Source organism: Etheostoma cragini, chromosome 7 (assembly GCF_013103735.1).
Source record: "Etheostoma cragini isolate CJK2018 chromosome 7, CSU_Ecrag_1.0, whole genome shotgun sequence".
Classification (NCBI taxonomy): domain Eukaryota; kingdom Metazoa; phylum Chordata; class Actinopteri; order Perciformes; family Percidae; genus Etheostoma; species Etheostoma cragini.
Genome location: NC_048413.1, coordinates 3,374,546 through 3,396,542, shown reverse-complemented (window position 1 = coordinate 3,396,542; position 21,997 = coordinate 3,374,546). Strand labels below are relative to the sequence as shown.

The following is a 21,997-nucleotide window of genomic DNA, read 5'->3' as shown; positions in this document are numbered from 1 at the left end:
CTTTCCATCCGTACCTTCCCTAATGAGATTGATGTCCCACCATCTATCAGTGTGGGAACCGCCAGAGAAGAAGCCCAGCCGCGTGCAGGGACACAGCATTTAACTCACAATCTCACAGGCTCACACCACAGGGAAGGACAGAATTTCCCTCATTTTACATTGTCCGTCTTTTCTGTCAAGGCTAACTCTATTTCTCTGTCTGTCTCATCGCTCTTATCTTGCTCTCTTTCTCTCTCTCTCTCTCTCTCACACAGACACACACACATCATTTACCCCATTGACACATACTGCAGGCACCACAAAGGAAATTTGCAATGAAAAGTTTACCTGGAAAATGGCAGGTGTATTTCAGGACTTATTTATCACTGCAGTGAAAGAAATTGCTTATTTGCTGTGAGACTGGGGCATAAATGTAGACATTTTGCAATAATTGGATGTTTATTCATACAGGATTTGTTTGAGTTTGCACTTCCATCACAATGCTCTTAGAGCGTTTGTGTAATTACTAGCAGTGATTGACGTGCTGTCAGACACATTGTCACTTTGCAAATGTTGTTACGATGGAGACAGATGGCAATTTGTGAGCAAGCTTGTCAGTTTCCCATAATAACCCGGGCTCATTTTCACATACACATACCATACGCCATAAGACAGTCACAGCACGTTAACTGGTGAATATTTAAATATATCACTATACTCATCTATAGAATGAATGCCACTGTGACTTCCTTCGACATTACCGATGAATTTCATGTCTCCCTAATTATCGTAGGACTAGAGCTACGTAATTTGTTCAAGTGGAAGCAACAGAAACAATTTAGTACGTACAGTAATTAGACCATTAAAGAGATTTTTCTGGTTTTCCCTGTCTATTAACTCTTGTAAATCTCTCTCCTCTTTATCCACTGTCATCCCTTCAGCAGAGGAGCCCGCTAGGGGAGTGCGGGGTTTCACGCGAGATCCGTCTCAGCTGCAGGGCTCCATCCTACAAACAGCACTAAGGAAAAGCCCCCAGGGCTTTGGGTTCACCATTATCGGAGGAGACCGACCCGATGAGTTCCTTCAGGTCAAAAACGTCCTTCCAGATGGGCCTGCCGCACAGGACAACAAGATCGCCTCAGGTAGTCTTTCTTTCCCCCTACTGTTTAGAAAAGTGCACTCTGGTATCTGCATTACACTTTAGCTTAGCAGTAAGACTCCATCTAGTCTGGGTTATAGTAATCGCTGTAGAGGAAGGTCTGGCTATACCACACATACGTTCTGGGATAGGAGGAAAAACGCTCTGGGTTGTTTGCATTTCTTTAAGCCAATCACAGTTGTCTTCGGCGGCGCTAAGCTCCGGACGCAGCGATGGTGCTTCTGCTAAATAGTCTCTGTATCTGCATTGCACTTTAGCTGAGCAGTAAGACTCCATCTAGCCTGGAAGGAACTTTGTCTTTTGCACCACACAAAAAACTCCAAATACAATATTAAATCATTCCCTGTATGAACCCAACAGGTCTGCTTTGCTGTATGATCCAAATTTCTTTCAAAACTCGCCATTTTCAGCGCGTAACTTGCTAGCTCAAAGTCTGTTGTTCTTTCCCAAAGCGAACAGAGTTTGAGAACGGCAACACACAGAGAGGAAGGTGGGGACATCCTGTGTGTGAGCCACATGCCTGATGTCAGGCAATTATCCTGAAAATGCACTTACATTGATCCAGACTAGACGCCATCCTACATGTCTGTAATTCAAAGTAATACAAGCAGGAATTACTAGAAGGAAGAGTTAAGGAGAGACAAGGCTTTTATAACTCTTCTCAACTAAACGTAATCCAGTGTCACATTCACCTTAGACTGTTTGCATGGCATGTATGCCTATTCACACAGTGACACTTGACTTGGCATCAGCACACGTACTGTACATAATACAGATTTTATGTACCCCGGGTACACACAAACAAACAAACACATTTAGAGAAAAAACACCAAAGTGGCTCTGAATGTCACATTGCTTGATCAAGCAAAGGCAAACATTTATAGTGTATAGTGGGCTGTGGAGCGGTTCTAAAAGGAGGAAACACCCGTCAATAAAGCACATGTTCACTTTATGGTTGACACCCAGATTTTTATATGCAGCCATAACTTACAGATTTAATAGGTTTGCAAAGGCTGGTGAGTGACCGAGCCTGCTTATCTGCATAATGTGCTAATGCAGTAGCCAAGTAGTCTGCTTTCTAGAAACTCTGCTGTGGAGAATCTACGTGAAACTAGAACAGAGAGAGTAATTATGGCCAATGCTTCATTTCCCTTGACAATGAAGAAAAGTGATTAAACAAAGAAACAAATTTATTAATTTCATTGCATGTGCCGAACTGTAATTCATCCAACATTCTGCATTTTAGCGTTTCTGACTGCAGGGCTGAGGCATTTATTTATGCCAAGGGGAGAATGTTTTAACGTGTGTAATTTTAATGCGGTGTGTAGTGGGTTCTGAACAGGCACTACATTGGGATATGGAGCTCATTTGAGTGTGAAACCTTAGCTGTGTTTGCTAAGAAAGCGTATTGATTGTGTAGGTGGGCTGAATCCTCCGCTGGGCTTTCAGCCAGCTGGCTAGTCAGCGATTCAACCGGCAATCCAGGCCTATATTTCAGCCAGGCCAGGGGTGATGAGAAACCCTCCCCCTTACAGGGAGATGAAAGGTGGAAGAAGAAAACAGCATGTCAGTGATCTTGTTCTATTTCATACTATTACTTGCCCTCTACATCCCCGTTAACACCTTTGAGTTTTCGAAGAAGTTGGACAAGCAGAAGGAAAATACAGATACAGATTCTACTTATGCAATCCAGCTTGATGTTTATGGTTTCATTTATGGTGATTAACTTTGGCAACGATTAGTGCTGCAACTAACAATCATTTTCATTTCACCGATCTGTATTTTCTTGATTAATTGGTTATTTGTTTGGTCTGTAAAATGTCCGAAAATGGCAAAAAATGTCAATCTGTGTTTTCCCCAAGAAAACGTCCTCAAATGTCTTGTTTTGTCCACAACTCAAAGCGTACTGTCACAGTGGAATGAAGAAACTAGAAGCCATTCACATTCAAGAAGCAGGAATGAAGAAATCTTTATCTTTTCTTTCATAAAAAAAAAATGACTCAAACCAATTATCAATGTAGTTGACAGCTATCGATTAATCTTTCTAGCTCTTGCAGCGAGATTAGTGTCTCTTTTATAAAAGTGCCTTTGTGTTAGTGCTGCAGAACATGAGCAAAATGTTTTGATTGCAATTGACTTTTGACTGATATTGCGATTGTGATATGATATTACATTACGATTTGAGGAAATTAAAATTTTTACACCATTCTCATTTTCATTGAAACATATTAAATTTAAAATATTAAATGATCTGTACCAAACAACGATAATTTTCTGTAGTCTGTAGGATAGGATAGGATTTGTAGACCGGGACGTCTCTGCAACACCACAATACTTCATTCAGACTGGTTTAACACCTATTTTGCTTTTAACAAATAATGCGCCCAACTTGTAATTTGTATACTGCACTAGTCCATATTGCAATTTGGATGAAATTGTGATTAATTGACTTGACCAGGTTGGCTCAGTGGGTAGAGCAGACAAGTCTATACTGAGAGGTTTAAGCCTTAACTCAGAGGTTAATGGTTCGAATCCAACCTGTGGCGATTTCTTGCAAGTCTTCCCCCGCTATCTCCTCTTTCTCACCTAGCTGTCAGTTCACATAAAGGCAGACAAGCCCGAAAAATAGTGTTTAAAGAGAAAAATTTGGATTAATCGTGCTCCACTACTTTGGGTGGTGATATTAGGAGAACTGTAACAGTTCTTTTATTTTTTAAGCTTTTCTGCCTTTCACTTTTGACAGGACAGTTAGGTGAGAAGGTGGGGGAAGACACACAGGAGATTGTCACAGGTCAGATTCGAATCCTGGACCTCTGCACGAGGCACAAACCTCTCAGTACATGTGCGCCTGCTCTACCCACTGAGCCAACCTGGCCACACAAGCTGTGGCCATTCTAAATGTTACCTTACAGTTAGTCTTCTTGGAAATGATTGCGATTAACAACATAGTTGTCTATTTACTTCAAATTTTTAAATATTTATTAGTGTGTTATTTGTTAAACAGATTCAAGTTTTGAATGATTTCCATGATGCATCTTCTGGTTATGTGACCAAGATAATGTAGTAACCCAGGTAAGCAGCCTAGGAAGTAAACCACGCGTCTAATATCATTAAAAAAAATTAACTGTATCTCCTCCCATCCCCTCACCCCTTATGGTCATTTATGTTGCTATGAACGTGTATAGGGTGCAGTGCCAAAAACTAACAATTGAGATAATATTAAAAGAAGATATAGTCCGACTAATAATCACTTAAGTAATTACAATTTGCCATATCTAAACAATATCTTAACATGCCTTAAGACCTTAGCTAATATTAGCCTAGATGTTAGTGATCAGTCCCGTTCATAAACCCTGTGTCCTTTCAGGTGACGTGATCGTGGACATCAACGGGGCATGTGTGCTGGGGAAGACTCACGCCGATGTGGTGCAGATGTTTCAGTCCGTCCCTATTAACCAGTACGTAGACATGGTCCTCTGCCGGGGTTACCCACTGCCCGAGGACTCCAGCAGCAGCGAAGAGGCATCCGGAGGCCTCTCCACCTCCATGGACACTTCCCCTTCTCCCTCTACGTCCATTTCACAGGACCCCCAGTACACTGTCCCAGACGGAGGCACCCTTTCTAGGCAGACCGCTGTGGTACCGCCCATGACCAATGGCGGACGCCACCACCACCACCACCACCACCACCATGTTCCTCACGTCGCTAACCTAGAAGGCCCTGACCCCACTCTGCTGCAGCCGGAGCTGGTGAGTGTCCCCTTGGTAAAAGGCCCCGGCGGTTTTGGCTTCGCCATTGCAGATTGCCCCCTGGGCCAAAAGGTGAAGATGATCCTGGATGCCCAGTGGTGCCGCGGCCTGCTGAAGGGCGACGTGATCAAGGAGATCAACAGGCAGAACGTCCAGACGCTGAGCCACTCGCAGGTGGTGGACATCCTCAAAGACCTGCCCGTGGGCAGCGAGGTCAGCGTGCTGGTGCTCCGGGGAGGTGAGTTGGCAGGAATGAGCTGTGGAATGTGACTAAGTACATTTACTGTTCTGTTTAAGTACTGAGCCTAATTACAATTTTGAGGTATTTTTTTTTTCACGCCACTTCCTACTTCTGCTCCGCTAAATTTCAGAGAGAAATATTGTACTTTTTGTACCCTGCTGAGGCATTGTAATGAGCTCTGTGAGGCATTAAAGTATGTCCCCAATATCTGCCACTGAACTGTATAAGCAACACGGCTCATTGAAGGATTTAGGTCTGCACTGTAATATGAAACCAAACAGAAAGAGGCTCATGCTGCTTTAATAAAAGGGGGGCACCGAGCGCATCATACTGGACACTAGGGCTGCTAAATATTCTACTTTTTCCTCCACTACATTAATCTGACAGCTTCCTTTACTATTTACTTCGCATGAAGGTGTTGCACACAAAACCCATTTTAAACTAAAAAGAAATCAAACTACCCAACAATATCTAGGCACCCGATCTTTTCCATTTCTGATTGGGTCCACTTTACTTTTACTTAAGTAATATTTTCAATGCAATACTTTCACTGGTAACAGAGTATTTTTTACATTGTGGTATTAATACTTTTACTTAAAGGTCTCATGACATAGTGCTCTTTGGATGCTTTTAGTGGTCCTCTAATACCATATCTGAAGTCGCTTTGCCAAAATTCAGCCTTGGTGCAGAATCACAGCCAATAGAGCCAGTCTGTGCCATTTCTGAGTCTGTAGCTTTTGAAGAGGAGAGAGGGGAGGGCCTTGACCAACTGCCATTTTGTTCGTTGGAAAGCCATGATGTCTCTCTCTCATGGGTGGGCCAAATTCTCTGGGCAGGCAAAGCTGAAAAAGGGGTTGTAACCTTGCCCCTTATGAGGTCATAGGGGGCAAGGTTACATCCCCTGTCTTAGCGTTGCCTTTCGGTAGGCCAATCTGAGCTTTCATTTTCTCAAAGACGGAGCAGGATCCCCAGGGCTCGGTTTACACCTACTGTATCACCCTTTCTAGCCACTGGGGGACCATAGGCAGGCTGTGGGAACTCATATTATTGTTATAAAAAAAACTCATAAAGTGAAATATTTCATGCCATGGGACCTTTAAATAAAGGATCTGAATACTTCTTCCACCACTGGCTGGAAGGGTACACTGCGGCCCCAGGTAAGCCTGCAACATTGAACTAATCGTTAGAAGTATGTCACATCTGGCTGGGTTATAGTGCTGATGCTGTGACATCTCTGTTGTTAAATCACTGCCGTCTATATTAATCTACTCAGGTTACTGCTCAGACAACAAACAGGTGTTGGTGACCGGAGATAGTCTACAGCTTTAGTCCCACGCTCCCAAAATCCTTTTAATCCTGCACAGTTTTCTCTCTCTCTCTCTCTCTCTCTCTCTCCCTCTCTCTCCCTCTCACTTTCCCTTTACCCAAAACAAAGTGAAACAACAGAGGTGACCTGCTTGCTTTTCAAGTTAATTTCTTAAGAAAGAAAGCAACAATGACTATGTTTACACTCACATAATATTCCGGTTTTTGCCTTTTTTCCGAAAAGACGATATTCCTACTAAGCTGTTAACACGGCTAATGAAAGTGAGTGTTGCACTTATATTCCTGTTTACAGGGAGCCGTGCAATATAGTTTTTTTTCAAAGTTTTCCACCAGTGGTGGTCTTTTTGGACAGTGCAAACACAGCCTCCCTGTTTTAGTCCTTCAGCCAGTTTCTTGAAAAGGTGAGCATAGCGACATAGCGTTTCTTCCTGTTCAAAAACCTGTTGATATCCAGGTCTTTGATCATGTTGAAGTAGCTGTGTTTCTCCTTTCAACCAGACATGTGGTCTTTTCTTTCCGGCATTCATCTCTCCCACTGCCCTGCAAACTGTTGCCTTGTTAGTTAGGGCACAGTGTCACTCCCCGATGTAAGTCGAGTGCAGATATGAGTTGCCCATGCGTCACTTTGCGACAAGTAGCCTACAAGATGCTAAGGGGAGACTTCTGTAATGTCAAGACAGTAAAAATGGACCTACTTAACCAAGTTTGTTCACTGGTGGCTACATGCTAACCAACAAGGTTGTCAGTTGAATGGCTTCTTTAGCCAACTAAAACGTTTTAGAAACGACTGCTAGCTTAGCTACAAGCTAGCAATCAAACACAACAAAGGCTGTCAGTTGAATGGCGTACAGCTAACCGTACGCTAACTGTCAACTAGCAGAGGCGGTAAAATTTCGCAAACTGCGGTTAAAACCCTGATTGAGACACACATTCTGAATGTGCTGTACACATGTCCAAAGAATGTCTCTAAAGCCCAAATAATACTGTAATATCCCACGTCTTAATCAAAAAATACTATATCAAAAAATGGCCTTATTGAGAATATTCAAACAGAATATGCTGTTTACATGACCCTTATTACATTCTACATACTATTAGTGTGCATGTAAAGGTATTTACTGTTACACCAGAATTACTGTAGCTGAGGTGAGATTTAGTCTAACACGTACCATGTTTTCATTCATAAATAACTGCATGGACTGTGGTTTTCTCGAGCTACTGCTTAGTCACACAGATTTGTCTGATGTAAAATAAAGCATTTCCACATGAAAGGTCCACACCAACTCTGCCTCAACCACCATGCACCTTCCCAAACAGGGAGGAAGCTATGCTTAGTCACATGGTGAGCTGTGCTGGGAAGGCGAAAAGAGATGGCAGTTTCAGTGATTCACTTGCTGCTCCTTAGAGAGAGAGAGAGAGAAAGAGAAAGAGAAGGAAAAGGAAGGAGGGGAGGGATGGAGCATGGTGGGTAATCATTGCCCTTCTTCATACTTCAGGCTCTCACCAAGTTGAAGGGCTTGTTCCTTTTTTTGCCTTTACTGCAGTGCAGCAGCCTAGATTCTAGAGATCAGTGTTGCACCCACATATCAGTTGTACTCAGCTGGGGCTCCAGGGGCTTGGTGTGTGTGTGTGTGTGTGAGTGTGTGAGTGTGTGTGTGTGTGTGTGTGCGTGTGTGTGCGTTTTTCCCATTTGTGCCAGCCGTACATAGATTTTTTTTTTTCATGGTACATGTGCATATGCAGGGTGTGTGTGTGTGTGTGTTAGTGCTTAAAAAAGGGGCAGAAGATCACAGCCTTCCTGTGTTAAAAAGAGTATCGCTTCAGGGCTTCCCTCAAGTCACCCATAAACCAGGATTAGGTTAGGCTTTGGTCCCAGCCTGGGGCTAGAACTTCCTTCTGATGACAGCAGCACAGAGAAATCATACCGGAATGATTTGGCCCTGATCCCTGTTCTGCTTTTAAATCTGACAATTAGACACAGTACCCTTCCCCGTTGGATATGTACTGCACTCGTGCATTATTTATAATGAAATGAATCAGACTTATTACAGAGTCGTTTCTTCTACACCGGTCAACAATCTTAAAAACATTTCATTTATTTCAATCTGTTGATAATATTCCAAACAGTGGTTATGAAAAGCTTCAGACAGGGAGATTATTCACAGTGTTCTGGTAGTGTAGGGAACAGCTGGCAGGTTTAAGCCCAAAAAGTGCATGTTCCCATGGCCTAGGGTCACCTCTGTATCTCCCACCCTGATGTGACATGCAAACCAGTTTTTCTGCTGGAGGATACTGTCCCCTACTGGTTGAAATACACTGTGACTCACTAACAGAGATGAAAGGAAAGAGGGAGGTATTCCAAAAAAGTTACAAAACCTACAGGCAATATTAATAAAAATACGTTCTTGGTAAGAGTTTGTATAAAAAGTAGAAAGGAATGTGCTGTGATGCCCGGCCACTGAAAGCTAACAGGTCTGTGTAGAAAGACACAAAGTATAACTCATCCTTCAGGCGTTGTAAGAAATGTATGAGATTATTGTTGTTGTTGTTGTTGTTTTCTCAGTGGAATTGAATCCAGAATTTAACACCCCCGTCTCCGTCTCTGCTTACAGGTCAGACATCTCCTGTGAAATCCCTTAAACCAGTAAGTGGGAACAAATCTTTGTGACATTTCTTCCATTTTGTAGGATGAAACTGAGAATATACTGATGATAAAACCGCCGCTGAATTATTCAGCAGAAAATGTTGAAACTTGTTTTCTCACAAGCACCACTCTCTGTGTGTGTGTGTGTGTGTGTGTGTGTGTGTGTGTGTGAGAGTCTGCGTGAGCGTGAGAGTGATGTGGAAACTGTTGTCAGCTACATTATTCAGTGAGCCCACATTAGCCAGGCTGTTATTTCTGGAGCTGCATGTGGGTAAATATGCTGGCTCCTGGCAAACAGCAACTTAACATCCCTCTGTGTATGGGTGTTTAAGATGATCTGCCATGTTCAACAGCTTGTTCCTGTGCTGCTCCTTCATGCTGCACTCCTAAAATAGAGAGGAGCTGAAGTGGCAACAGGCTTACTCATGCCCTCTTATTGGTTTAAAACAGAAACACTATTTTTAATGATTGTCATGCTTGTGGGTAAGCCCACCTTAAATCAATTCCCCCTGCCTTAGCTACATTTAGAATATGTCATACTATATATTAAAGGTCCCATGACATGGTGCTCTTTGGATGCTTTTATATAGACCTTAGTGGTCCCCTAATACTGTATCTGAAGTCTCTTTTACATAGGCCTTAGTGGTCCCCTTAAACAATATCTGAAGTGTCTTTTAAATAGACCTTAGTGGTCCCCTAATGCTGTATCTGAAGTATCTTTTAAATAGACCTTAGTGGTCCCTTAATACTGTATCTGAAGTCTCTTTTATATAGACCTTAGTGGTCCCTTAATACTGTATCTGAAGTCTCTTTTATATAGACCTTAGTGGTCCCCTAATACTGTATCTGAAGTCTCTTTATAAGACCTTAGTGGTCCCTTATACTGTATCTGAAGTATCTTTATATATACCCTAGGTGTCCCCTAATACTGTATCTGAAGTCTCTTTCCCAACATTCAGCATTGGTGCAGAACTACAGCCACTAGAGCTAGGAACTCATATTAATGTTAAAAACCCTCATAAAGCAAAATTGTCAAGCCATTGGACCTTTAATATATGAGGTATATTATATAGGTTAGAGGTATACACATACAGTGCTCTTAAAAGTAATTATTTTGCCTTAAAATGTGATAAGGTATCAAGCTGAAGTCATAGTTTACCCCTCTGTTTATCACTACATTAGGGCTGCTCGATTATGGAAACAATTCACAATCAATTCAATCAAATGTTATTTATATAGCGCCAAATCACAACAACAGTTATCTCATTGCGCTTTTCATAATAGAGCAGGTCTAGACCATACTCTGTGGTGTTATTTACAGAAACCGAAACAACAGTTCTTTCAATCATGTTAAAATCACGATAATAAATAAAATGGCCACTCTTTGACTTTTGGAAAGATGTTGCATTTTGTGAACTTAAAAAATTATTGAAACTGTGAAATTTCCCTTACGTCTTTCCTCGTTTGCACTTTTTAAATTCCCCTTCACAACAGAAGACAAAATACGAGTTCTAAATGTAATGTGCAAAATGCACAGCCCTACGCTCAGAGCTGGAAAGTAACCAATTACACATTCTCACGTTACTTTAATTCAGTAAGTTTTGTGTGAAGTATTTTACTAATCATTAACAAACTAAAATCAAAAGCGCGATAGGCTTTGTGCCCTTAGGAATAAGTAGGAATATAAAAAAGTACATCTCCCCCTCTGTTAAAAAGTTACTACGTTACTTTTACTCTGAGTACATATTAAATGGTACTTTGGAATTTCACTTGAGTAGATTTATACACCGTAACTAAACTTTTACTTAAGTCAGTACAGAAAAATACTTCTACTACTACATCTATAAAGTGAGAACAGTGCGTCGATGGGGGACAAGCGGGAAAAAAAAAACTGAGCAGGAAGATGGTCTAGTACAAAAGTTACCTACTATTAAACAGTATTCATTTTTTGCAAGTTAGCCAGTGTGCGTGAGTCAAAGGAATAGTACTTTTGCTTAAGTAGAATATTTATGTACTTTTTCCACCTCTACCTACACTACATCCCGGCTCTCTTTTCTGTGTTGCAGTGCAAAACTCCCATGTCCCAGGCCTCATCCCAGCCTGCTCCTCAACAGGAGTCCCAGCAGCTGTCCCATGCATCGCCCCAGTCCATCGGCCAGTCGCAGCGACAGGAGACCGTTAACAGCACAGAGGCCCTCGGTCAGGCCGAGGTGGCCCCCAACCCGCTCCCTTTCTCTGGCAACACGCTGCGCTCGTCTTCACCCAAACCAGACGCATCAGAGCTCTACCTCAAGTCCAAGGCCTTGTTGGACAGCAAGCGTAAGTGTACACGTTGGAATGCATGAAGTGTTGAGTGTCTAGCCCCAAAGACTGCAGAAGGAAATTTTGCAGTATTTAGTTGACTGTTTGGTACTCATCATTCTTCTTCCTCCAAACACGGTTAATGGAATTATGACCAAAAAGTTCTATTTTGGTCTTTTCTGACCACATGACTTTCTCAGATGACTCCTCTTGATCATCCAAATGGTCATTGGCAAACTTAAGATTGGCCTTGACATGTGCTGGTTTAACAAGGGGAACCTTCTATGCCATGCATGATTTCAAACCATGACGTCTTAGTGTATTACCAATAGTAACCTTGGAAACGGTGGTCCCAGCTCTTTTCAAGTCATTGACCAGCTCCTCCCGTGTAGCTCTGGGCTGATTTTTCACCTTTCTTAAGATCATTGAGACCCCAGCGAGATGAGATCTTGCATGGAGCCCCAGTCCGAGGGAGATTGACAGTCATGTTTAGCTTCTTCCATTTTCTGATGATTGCTCCAACAGTGGACCTTTTTTCACCAAGATGCTTGGCAATTTCCCAGTAGCCTTTTCCAGCCTTGTGGAGGTGTACAATTGTGTCTCTAGTGTCTTTGGACAGCTCTTTGGTCTTGGCCATGTTTGTAGTCGGATTCTTACTGATTTTAGGGCGTGGACAGGTGTTTTTATGCAGCTAATGTCCTCAAACAGGTGCATCTAATTTAGGATAATAAATGGAGGCAGACTAACAAGTCTTTGAGGGTCAGAATTCTAGCTGATAGACAGGTGTTCAAATACTCATTTGCAGTTGTATCATACAAATAAATTGTTAAAAATCATACATTGTGATTTCTGGATATTATTTTTTAGATTATGTCCCTCACAGTGGACATGCACCTACGATGACAATTTCAGACCCCTCCATGATTTCCAAGTGGGACAACTTGCAAAAAAGCAGATCAACTTATCCATACATCAATATCAATAGTTTAATTGTTCTATTACTAAAGTTAAACACTTTCATTTTATTTTCAGATATTTTATCTGACAAAGGAAAGATATCTCTAATCCAAACAAGATGTATATACAAGATCATATCTTTTAGCTATTGGAATCAAATATTTCTTTAACTCACTGGCCTTAACCACTGCATTGTACAACACACACAAAAAACACACAAACAGCAGAATTCATGTGCCTTGTCTTCATGGCAAATAAATAAATCAAAATGTATTTTCATGGCACATTTCATACAAATCAGTATAACACAATGTGCTTTGTACAAAAGTGACACTGAATTCTCTCTAACTACACAGAGAGCCAGTGCATGCACAGATCTATTGGGAACTTCAGATATACAGAGCACGCATGCGCAAACACACACACACACACAAACAAACACACCCACAAAAGCAAAAGATAGAACAACAACAAACAAACTTAGTCATGGACATTAGTAAAAAGCAGCATTTTTAACCAGTTTTCAAAAGTGTTCAGTCAAATAAAAAGCCATTCCCTCTCCTCCTGTCTCTGCAGCTCCTAATACCAAGGATCTGGACGTGTTCATCAAACGGAACCAGGAGTCAGGTTTTGGCTTCAGAGTCCTCGGAGGCGAGGGCCCGGATCAGCCGGTAGGTAGCAGCCATCCAGGCTTTGTGTGCTGCTGTAATCCCAAACCCTCAGACATTAGAGAACACACCAAGCGAATCCGTACTTGAGCTGCATTCAGTGAAATAGCTGGACTTTCTGCTATTGCTGTAGGAAAATTGGGAATTTGACTGATTATTTACTGTATAGCAAGTCAAGAATGGTGCTCACTCGGGCTCAGGTCAGTGAGCCAAGCTGTTTCTCTCATATCTTCCTGCTTCCACAGGTGTACATCGGTGCCATCGTGCCACTCGGCGCGGCTGAGAAGGACGGGCGCCTGCGGGCGGGGGATGAGCTGCTGTGTATAGACGGCGTGCCTGTCAAGGGCAAATCCCACAAACAAGTTCTGGAGCTGATGACCAACGCCGCCCGAAACGGCCAAGTCATGCTCACAGTCCGCAGGAAGCTGACACACGCAGGTGGGTCTGTACGGAACAATCAGCCTCTGCGTTTTCTCCGATAGCACTCAGAAGCTTCTCTTTTTTTGAACCCCTTTTTTGTTTAGATCTGTGTGCTGGAGGAGGACCTATAAGCAAAAGCTTTGATCTGGGATTTGTTTCACTAATCCTTTTAAAATTAGTTCCGGATGACTTTTCTTTGCACATAAATCTGAATTAATAAAGTTCATTCGAAACTTACTTTTAGGATATTATTCTAAGCATTCCTGAAACGAAAACTCAAAGTTTTGAAAGAGGATTCTGTATTTGCTTCAAAGTAAAGGAAAGGAAAGGAAATGGAGAACTGTCATCCACCCAAATAGGAAAAAAAAATCTAAATCAGCAGATGTGGCTTTGCTCTATGTTTATCCGTGTGGAAGGCGGTGGAGATAAGATCAGCTGGTAGAGTCGATTTCCATCTCAAAGAATGGGGAGTAAAGATAGAATACGCTGAGCTCAAACCCCTATTGCATTCAGGCTTGTTTACCCCCACAAACAACCGCTCCATGAATAGTAGCAGCACTGTTTGAAATGACTTCATATTTGATGAATTGCCACAACAGCTTTGATCACGTTTGCAGAAATTAAGCATCAATCATGCAAGGGTTTATGCTTTTAAAGCAGCGGTTTTGAAAGAGATTCCTTAATAGCGGCTGACAAAAGAGGGACTCAGGGACTCAAACAAACAACAAAAAGAAGACTGAGGTAGAGCAACGTGTCTTTTGAACAACAAATTGTAAAAGGGCTTTCATCTCAAGTGTAGAGTTGACAGTCTTGTATTTCATTTGTACAATAAAGACCGCCTCTTCAATAAAAGCCGCTGTGCTTTGGGCTATTTTGAGAAGGATCTGAAGAAAGCCAAATTAGGAACACTTTGACAAATAAATGTTTGTGGATTCAATTTCATGCCAGCTACATCGGAATGACCCTTGCATAAAATACATAAACATTTGAGTCGTCCTGTTTGTGAAAGTTGTGATTTGTAATTTTGTTTGCCATCTAAGCTGACACTGTCTTTCCAAAAACAATGGATAGAGGTGGGGGTACACTTGTTTTTGTTACAGAAGGAAAAGAGACTCCCAATACTCAGTACTATAATTCCAATAAATGAAAATCCCAATACAAATCAAAACAGCACTAAAAAGGAGCACATCATCCCGGCGCTAACAGACACACAGTATCAGTACACACCTTAGAACCAGCGGTGGAAGAAGTATTCAAATCCTTTACTTAAGTAAAAGTACTAATATCACTCTCTTACAAGTAAAAGTCCTACATTGACAATTTAAGTAAAAGTATGTAAGTATGATCAAGAAAATGTACCTAAAGTATTAAAAGTAAAAGTACTCAATTTAGAAAAATCCTCATTTAAGAAACTCGAAACGACAACTAAGTGTTTAATGGTCTAATGCTTTCAGCTGGATTTGTAGACCATTCTATTGTTTGGTAGTTTAATTTATGATAAAACATGACATTTTATAAAGTACATGTGTTTTGTTTGAAAACCTAATCCTAATTTGTAAAGCAGTAAAAAGTCCAATATTTCTCTCTGATATGTAGTGGAGTAGAAGTAGAAAATGGCATGTAAAAGACTCAAGTAAAGTACCTCAACATTTGGACTTAACCCTCCTGTTGTCCTCAGGGTCAAATTTGACCCATTTAAAAAACGTTTCTAAATCAGAAATTTGGGTTTTCTTCAACCAAATTGTAAAAGAAAATAATGTGGATGGTTCTATACATGCTCCTCACAAGCTAAATAACTGATCAGTTCACTATTTTCATTGAATTGGGTTGTTTTATTTAACTTCACAGCATTTTAAGAAGAAAAGAGATTTTAGAACACTGAAAAAAGTGACAGAAATATAGGGGAAAAACAACAAAAATGTCCCAAAACACAGAAATAATCGTAAAGACAAAAAAAGACATCGTAAAAAGTGGGAAAGAACATCGGGAAAAGATAGAAAACGTCAAAAAGTAACAAAAAATGTCGGAGAAAGCTTCAAAAACTTGGTCAAAACAACAACAAAAATGTCCCCAAAAAAAAACTTTGGGAAAAGTGACCCACAAAAACTAAATGTTGGTCTACGGGAAGACAACAAAAGGGTTAAGTACAGTTCTTGAGTACATGTACTTTGTTTCATTCCACCACTGTGTGTAACATTGTGAGAGCATGTGACACTGAATGGTTCTGTTCATTGTCATTTTGTCAGGTGATTGTGAAGAGGAAGAGAGCAGTCAGCAGCCCCAGCACGTAGCCTCCGCCCTGGTCAACAGCTCTCCCAAGATGCCTCGGGGCGAGGTTGCCAACGTCGTCCAGCCCGCCCGGCCCGAGTGCTTTGATGTCACTCTGCAGCGCAAAGACAACGAGGGCTTTGGCTTTGTCATCCTCACGTCAAAGAACAAGCCCCCGCCTGGAGGTCAGAGTAGAAGAAAAACACACTCCTTTAAACTTTAAAAAATTGCAATTGCAATTACAGACACTCCAAAGATGAATCCCTCTGACTTTTCTGATCCCTTGACTCATATTACACCACCAGCAAGTCAAAGTGTTGGCACAAAATATTGTGCAGACATCCAGGGTTTCTTGATTGTGTATCCTACAGACTTTAGATAACCTCTAGTCTTACATTGACAGACCTATCTCCACAGCCCCATGGAGGAAGGTCTGGCTAGTCCACACAGCCTTCTGGGATAGGAGAAAAAAAGGCTCTGTGTTGTTTGCAAAAACAAAACAGTCTCTGGAAGGATGAAGTTAGCTGTTCGTACAGTAACGTGAGCTATTTAGATTAGCTGATACATGGTTTAACCTCATTATGTTAAGGTGGAGGCAGGAATGAGGACCCAATTGCAGAGAAGAGGAGGCAGGTGGAGCCATAAACAGGAGGTTTACTACACACAGTTCAATACATAAACGAAGAAACCATCCACAAGGAAAACAAGAGCTAGATGTCTGGGGGAAAATCAGAGAGTCCCAAAAAAGACAAAAACCACAGGGGTCCAGGGGGAAAAAGGCCTACTAACAAACAGGAAAAAACAACAGGGAATGCCGGTAACAGGAGCAGCAGGAGCATGAGGACCAACATACAGACGAACCAGAATGATCTGGCAAGAGACAAAGGGAACACTGGGGTTAAATACAAGAGGTAACGAGGTAATGGGGAACAGGTGACACACCAGGTGAATCACATTAGGGCGGGGCAGGACAATCAGACAAACAAAGCTAGACAAGACAACACAAGACAGGAAGCCATACTACCAAAGTAAAACAGGAAACAGACCAAACAGACACAGGGGAACACATGACAGGACCAACAACACAGGACTGGGTAGAAAACCGAGACAAAAACACAGGGAAGGCCAGATGGGAAAATAACCCCAAACCACAACACATTATTTGTTACCAGTGTATCTTTGTGTGTACTTCCTCCAAAGCAATCCCACCAATCAGTCCCAAATTATCCCAGTTAGAGAGGAAATGCCCTAAACATATTAAGTGTAATCTTTACAATTGTTCCCTGAAAGAACCAAGCAGGCCGGCGTTATTGCACGAACCAAATCTTTCTTAAAACTTACCATTTTCAGCGGGCAACGCTGACTTTTCCTTGAGCGCCACCATGAGGTTCAGATTTGTGGTTTTGTCCATCGCGTTGTAATTTACAAAGTGATGTCTTGATGTTGGGTTTGTTGAATAAGTGCCTCTCAAACGTGCCGACACAACAGGTTGTCATTCCTCTGTGTTTCCCTGTCTCAGTTATACCTCACAAGATCGGCCGTATCATCGAGGGCAGCCCTACAGACCGTATAGGTCAGATGAAGGTGGGAGACCGGATCTCTGCTGTCAACGGCCGCTCCATCATGGAGCTGTCGCACAACGACATCGTCCAGCTCATCAAGGACGCCGGCAACTGTGTCACCCTCACCGTTGTGCCCGAAGATGGTAGGTTGGCAAAGAAAGTCTCAGTCCCGTGAAGCTGATTTCCAGAATGAATATTTTAGGAGATAATGGGAATGTTAAAGCACCTCTGAAGTAAGCAAAGCAAGCAAGTATACAAAATATATATATATATATATATATATATACACACACATCAGACAAACCTGTAGGAAGGGTTTAAAATCACAAATTTTATCACAATACGGTAGATCCATTTTTTGGATAATATTGCTAATATCTAAGTCTGTCAAGATATAATTTTGATTTAAGTTAGGGGCCTGCGATTGATTTGAGAAAAATCAATCGCCCATTGAACACAGTTACACTTACAAGTCAACAAAGGAACTAAAATATTTGACAATTTTGTTACTGAGCTCTTTGAGACACTTAAATTAAACACAAAAAACTATTCTCTTTATTAAAAAATACTAGATATAAAGTGGGAATCTAAAATAAAGGGGCATCATACAGACACATGTGTCATGATAACAATATTTTTACCCAGCACTGAGAATATTGGATCATGGATCATTGATTAGGAGTGTTAAAACGAATTATTGCATCGAGCCAACCTAGACGATTCTGCATCAATGCAGCGACAGGCCATAATCCATCATGGCCAGCTGATGTTGCTTGTTTATGTTCCATTTTTTGCCTTTTGTCTGTTGTGTGCTGTGATCAGACCCCCCTATATTCATGTTAAGTGTCTTTTATATAAGCAGATACAACAAAAAGGTTCAAATATATCTGACTGCTTGATTTTGTCAACGAAAACCATGTTGATGAACCCCACTAAGGGTATATAAAGAGACTTTAGATACAGTATTAGGGGACCACTTAGGTCTATGTAAAGAGACTTCAGATACAGTATTAGGGGACCACTTAGGTCTATATGAAAGAAACTTAAGATACAGTATTAGGGGACCACTAAGGTCTATACAAAAGAGACTTAAGATACAGTATTAGGGAACACTAAGGTCTATATAAAAGAGACTTCAAATACAGTATTATATATAACAACATCGAAAGAGCATCATGGGACCTTTAAAGTAGTCAACAGGCGGTTTTAGGATTGAGACTTTGCTTTGTGGCTTCCAGTATCAGATCACACGCTGTGTGTCATTCTAAACGGGTGTGTTGTGTGAACGTTGTTTTTCCACAGACAGCGCTCCTCCATCTGGAACCAATTCAGCCAAGCAGAGCCCGTCGGCACAACACAGAGCCATGGGCCAACAGCCTCCCAGCTATCCAGACAGGTACAGCAATACACACCAGGCCTGTCACAAGCATTACATAATGGTCTAATTGTCAATTATTTAACATAATCACGGTTTCTTTGTTAGCTAAGGTCTTAAGATGTATGACTGGTGATTGTTGATTTTGTTTAGATGTGCCAAATTGTAATTATAGAAGTGATTATTGATTGGACTACTTATTTAAAAAAAATTACAAGCAACATTTTGAATTGTTAGAGCTCTAATATACACGCTTACCAGCATCCTTCTCAAACACCGAGTCCATTGGAGATTAATACAGGTTTTCCCTTAGCCCCGATCCTGTCAAAGCAGGCTCCGGGGGTTTGTTCTACAATGTGTCCCATTAGCATCTCCTGTGGCCCGCATTCTCCTCATCAACCAGAAAGACAGAAAATCCCTTTTATGGTCACTTTTTGGTTGGCGAAGCAAAGAAAAAGAGACAGATTAATGAGGGAGTCTCACTTCCTCTTTGATCTTTCTTTTTTAACAAGATTACCTGTGTCGGGACGTTTTAATCCACTGCTGCAGCAGAAGTTGTGAAACTTCATGTTTATTTAACAGGGACAATGCACATTAATAATACATATAAAATGTAACATGTGCCAGAATTAGCCAAAAGGCTATATTACATCTGCTGTCCCTGGACAGATCGTACAATGTCACACCTAAAAAGATAAAAGAATTATAATACTACATACAGGTTTAACCCAAAACAAGTGAAATTGAAAATAAATGTAAAAAAATATAATGACTAGATCAACATATAAACAAGAACAGTTGGTCAATATCAACACCAACACACACACACAAGTTAAACTGTGTGTGCCCTGCTCCTCATTTAGCCTTCAGTCTAGGGTTCAAAGGGTGAAAAAAAGCGGAGGGGGTAAGGGGGGGTTAGCAGTTAACCTTAGTCCAACAGAAAGAAAGCAGAAGGTAACAGACACACATGCATCGGGCAAAATGCCCTGCAGCACCGGAGCAAACCCCGGAAGGCAAACGTCGGGATAGAGACTATCGCAATATTAACTGGCGCCAATGACAAGTGACAGATGTAAAAAAAATAAAAATAAAACTTAAAAAATTTGGGGGAAACCCCACGGATATTTAAAAAAGGCCTAGAAAAAGTCAACAAACGTTGAAAAAAGTGATAAAATCTTTGGGGAAAGCCACAAAAGTGTCAACAAAAGACGACATAACCTTGATAAAGGGTTTTTCATTTCAAATTTTTATCACAAGGGTTAAAATGCTGTATTTTAGGTATAATATGGTCTATTGGTGACGTAGCATTGAATTGTCACTGTGACATTTTGAGAGGACTACTTTTGCATTTCCTCGCGATACTTTTCTTCTTCCATTCCTTCTGAGACATGTCTATTTCCACTCATTCTTACAATAACAGCCTGCTGTCTGAATAAGCTTTATGTGTTCTATGTATATTCTCCAGTGGTGCATTATTTCAAATTGAGTCTGCTTTGAGTCTGTGTAAAACTTGAGGACTGCGGTCCAAATCCGACCCTTCGCAGATTTTGATCCGGCCCTCGTTCTTCACAATACATTTTGCCCCACCTGTTTTTTGTTGTTTTTTCCACCGATGCTTTTTCAATGTTTGTTGGCGCTCTTTCCAACGTTTTTTCGAATGTTTAATTTAAGGCAGGGATATGTAGACGAGAAAAGGGAAAATCCCACGCATCCTCCCGCCTTGCAAATCGCACACCGCCTCCGTCCATTCCTCAGCAGCAGCAGCCCCCCCCCTCTCCTCTGCGTCTAATCACCGACACATGCCTGGGGTCAGCCCAGGCTGGATGTAAGCGGAGAGGGCATCAAGTGTGTAAACACTTCTCCACGCCAGAGCCGCTAAGAAGGCCTCGACTCTTTAGATTAGGGTGGGAGCACAGTAAAGTTCCCCGCTGAGGCACTGTAATGAGCTCTGCGAAGCATTAAAGTATGTCCCCGTTATCTGCCACTGAACTGTATAAGCAACACGGCTCATTGAAGGATTTAGGTCTGCACTGTAATATGAAAGCAAACAGAAAGAGGCTCACGCTGCTCTAATGAAGGGGGGGGGGGGGGTACCGCATCATACTGGACACTAGGGCTGCTAAATATTCTATTTTTTACTCCACTACATTAATCTGACAGCTTCCTTTACTAGTTACTTTCTACAAATGTAGTTACTTTCTACAAATGTTTTGCGCACAAACACACCTAGTTTATATAATACAACGTTTTATTATAAATTAAATTGCCCAAAAACGGCTGAAATCATCAACCCTCATGTTGTCCTCGGGTCAAATAAACCCGTTTTACTATTTCAATGTTCTTTTTAACTACCCAGTTGTAATTACCCAAAATAACATCATTCATTCCACACAACGCTCTTTGGCTTTCATTCATTTTGGGGCGTCTTATTCAATTTTATAGCAATTGAAAAAACAAATTGAAGTGGTTTGAAATAGTATTGAGTAAAAGTTGACATATTCCAGTCTGTGATTATCCATTGACATCCATTCCTTTCATTTTAGTCAAAATAATTCCTAATTTCTGTAACTATAACTATAACTTGCATGTGCTGTAGCATTACTGCCAACATGTAACAATAGATAGTCCTTCACCTTTAGACAGGTCACAGATGTTGGCTCAGTAGTGTGATTGCCTGAATATATTGAGATATACATATATACAGTGTATACCTGTTGTTTGTAACTAAGTATTCATCGTCAACCTGTATTTTGGTCTCAGAGGTACTATTGTGGGCAAGCCCTCATTTTCATATTACACAATATAAAAACACAATAAAATGTAGAACCCACTACACCAGCAGTGCAAAAAGTGTCAAATGCAATGACTGGAATAGAAACAAGGACGTGCAAGTTACTATGTCAAAATAAAGGACCTGAATCAAATAAATAATAAAATAACAATTATAACCATTAGACGATTTTTGAAAAAAGCCAAAATTGTACCTTGTAGTAATTTTTCTCTTTATGTTTGTTTCTCCACACTTGTTTGTCTATGTCATATTCTGTTTATGGGCTGCCTTTCAATTCTCATCTCAAGACAAAATATTGTGCCATATTTTCATAAAACAAAAACAAATGTATTGTTAGATAGATAGATAGATAGATAGATAGATAGATAGATAGATAGATATTGATCCAAAAAAAAGTTAGAAATTATGGTGTTGCAGCAGCAAACACACCTCAGTCACACAGCACAGAATATACATTTAAATGAAATACTAGGATACAATATACATACAGTGGGTACGGAAAGTATTCAGACCCCTTTAAATTTTTCACTCTTTGTTTCATTGCAGCCTTTTTCCA

At 41.0% G+C, this 21,997-nt stretch overlaps 1 protein-coding gene across 4 annotated transcripts in view; it reads left to right on the top strand.

Annotated features, from left to right (window-relative positions):
- The window catches only part of magi3a (membrane associated guanylate kinase, WW and PDZ domain containing 3a), a 159,662-nt gene that overhangs the window by 128,255 nt on the left and 9,410 nt on the right, over positions 1 to 21,997 (top strand). For 3 of the 4 annotated variants that reach the window (XM_034875732.1, XM_034875735.1, XM_034875734.1), the window contains exons 9-17: positions 921 to 1,121; positions 4,506 to 5,126; positions 9,068 to 9,099; positions 11,166 to 11,418; positions 12,934 to 13,028; positions 13,271 to 13,463; positions 15,692 to 15,898; positions 17,233 to 17,418; positions 18,578 to 18,671. In XM_034875732.1, the coding sequence (XP_034731623.1) occupies positions 921 to 1,121; positions 4,506 to 5,126; positions 9,068 to 9,099; positions 11,166 to 11,418; positions 12,934 to 13,028; positions 13,271 to 13,463; positions 15,692 to 15,898; positions 17,233 to 17,418; positions 18,578 to 18,671 (1,882 nt within the window). The remainder of the gene's footprint in view (positions 1 to 920; positions 1,122 to 4,505; positions 5,127 to 9,067; positions 9,100 to 11,165; positions 11,419 to 12,933; positions 13,029 to 13,270; positions 13,464 to 15,691; positions 15,899 to 17,232; positions 17,419 to 18,577; positions 18,672 to 21,997) is intronic. The other variant, XM_034875733.1, reaches the window with a different exon arrangement.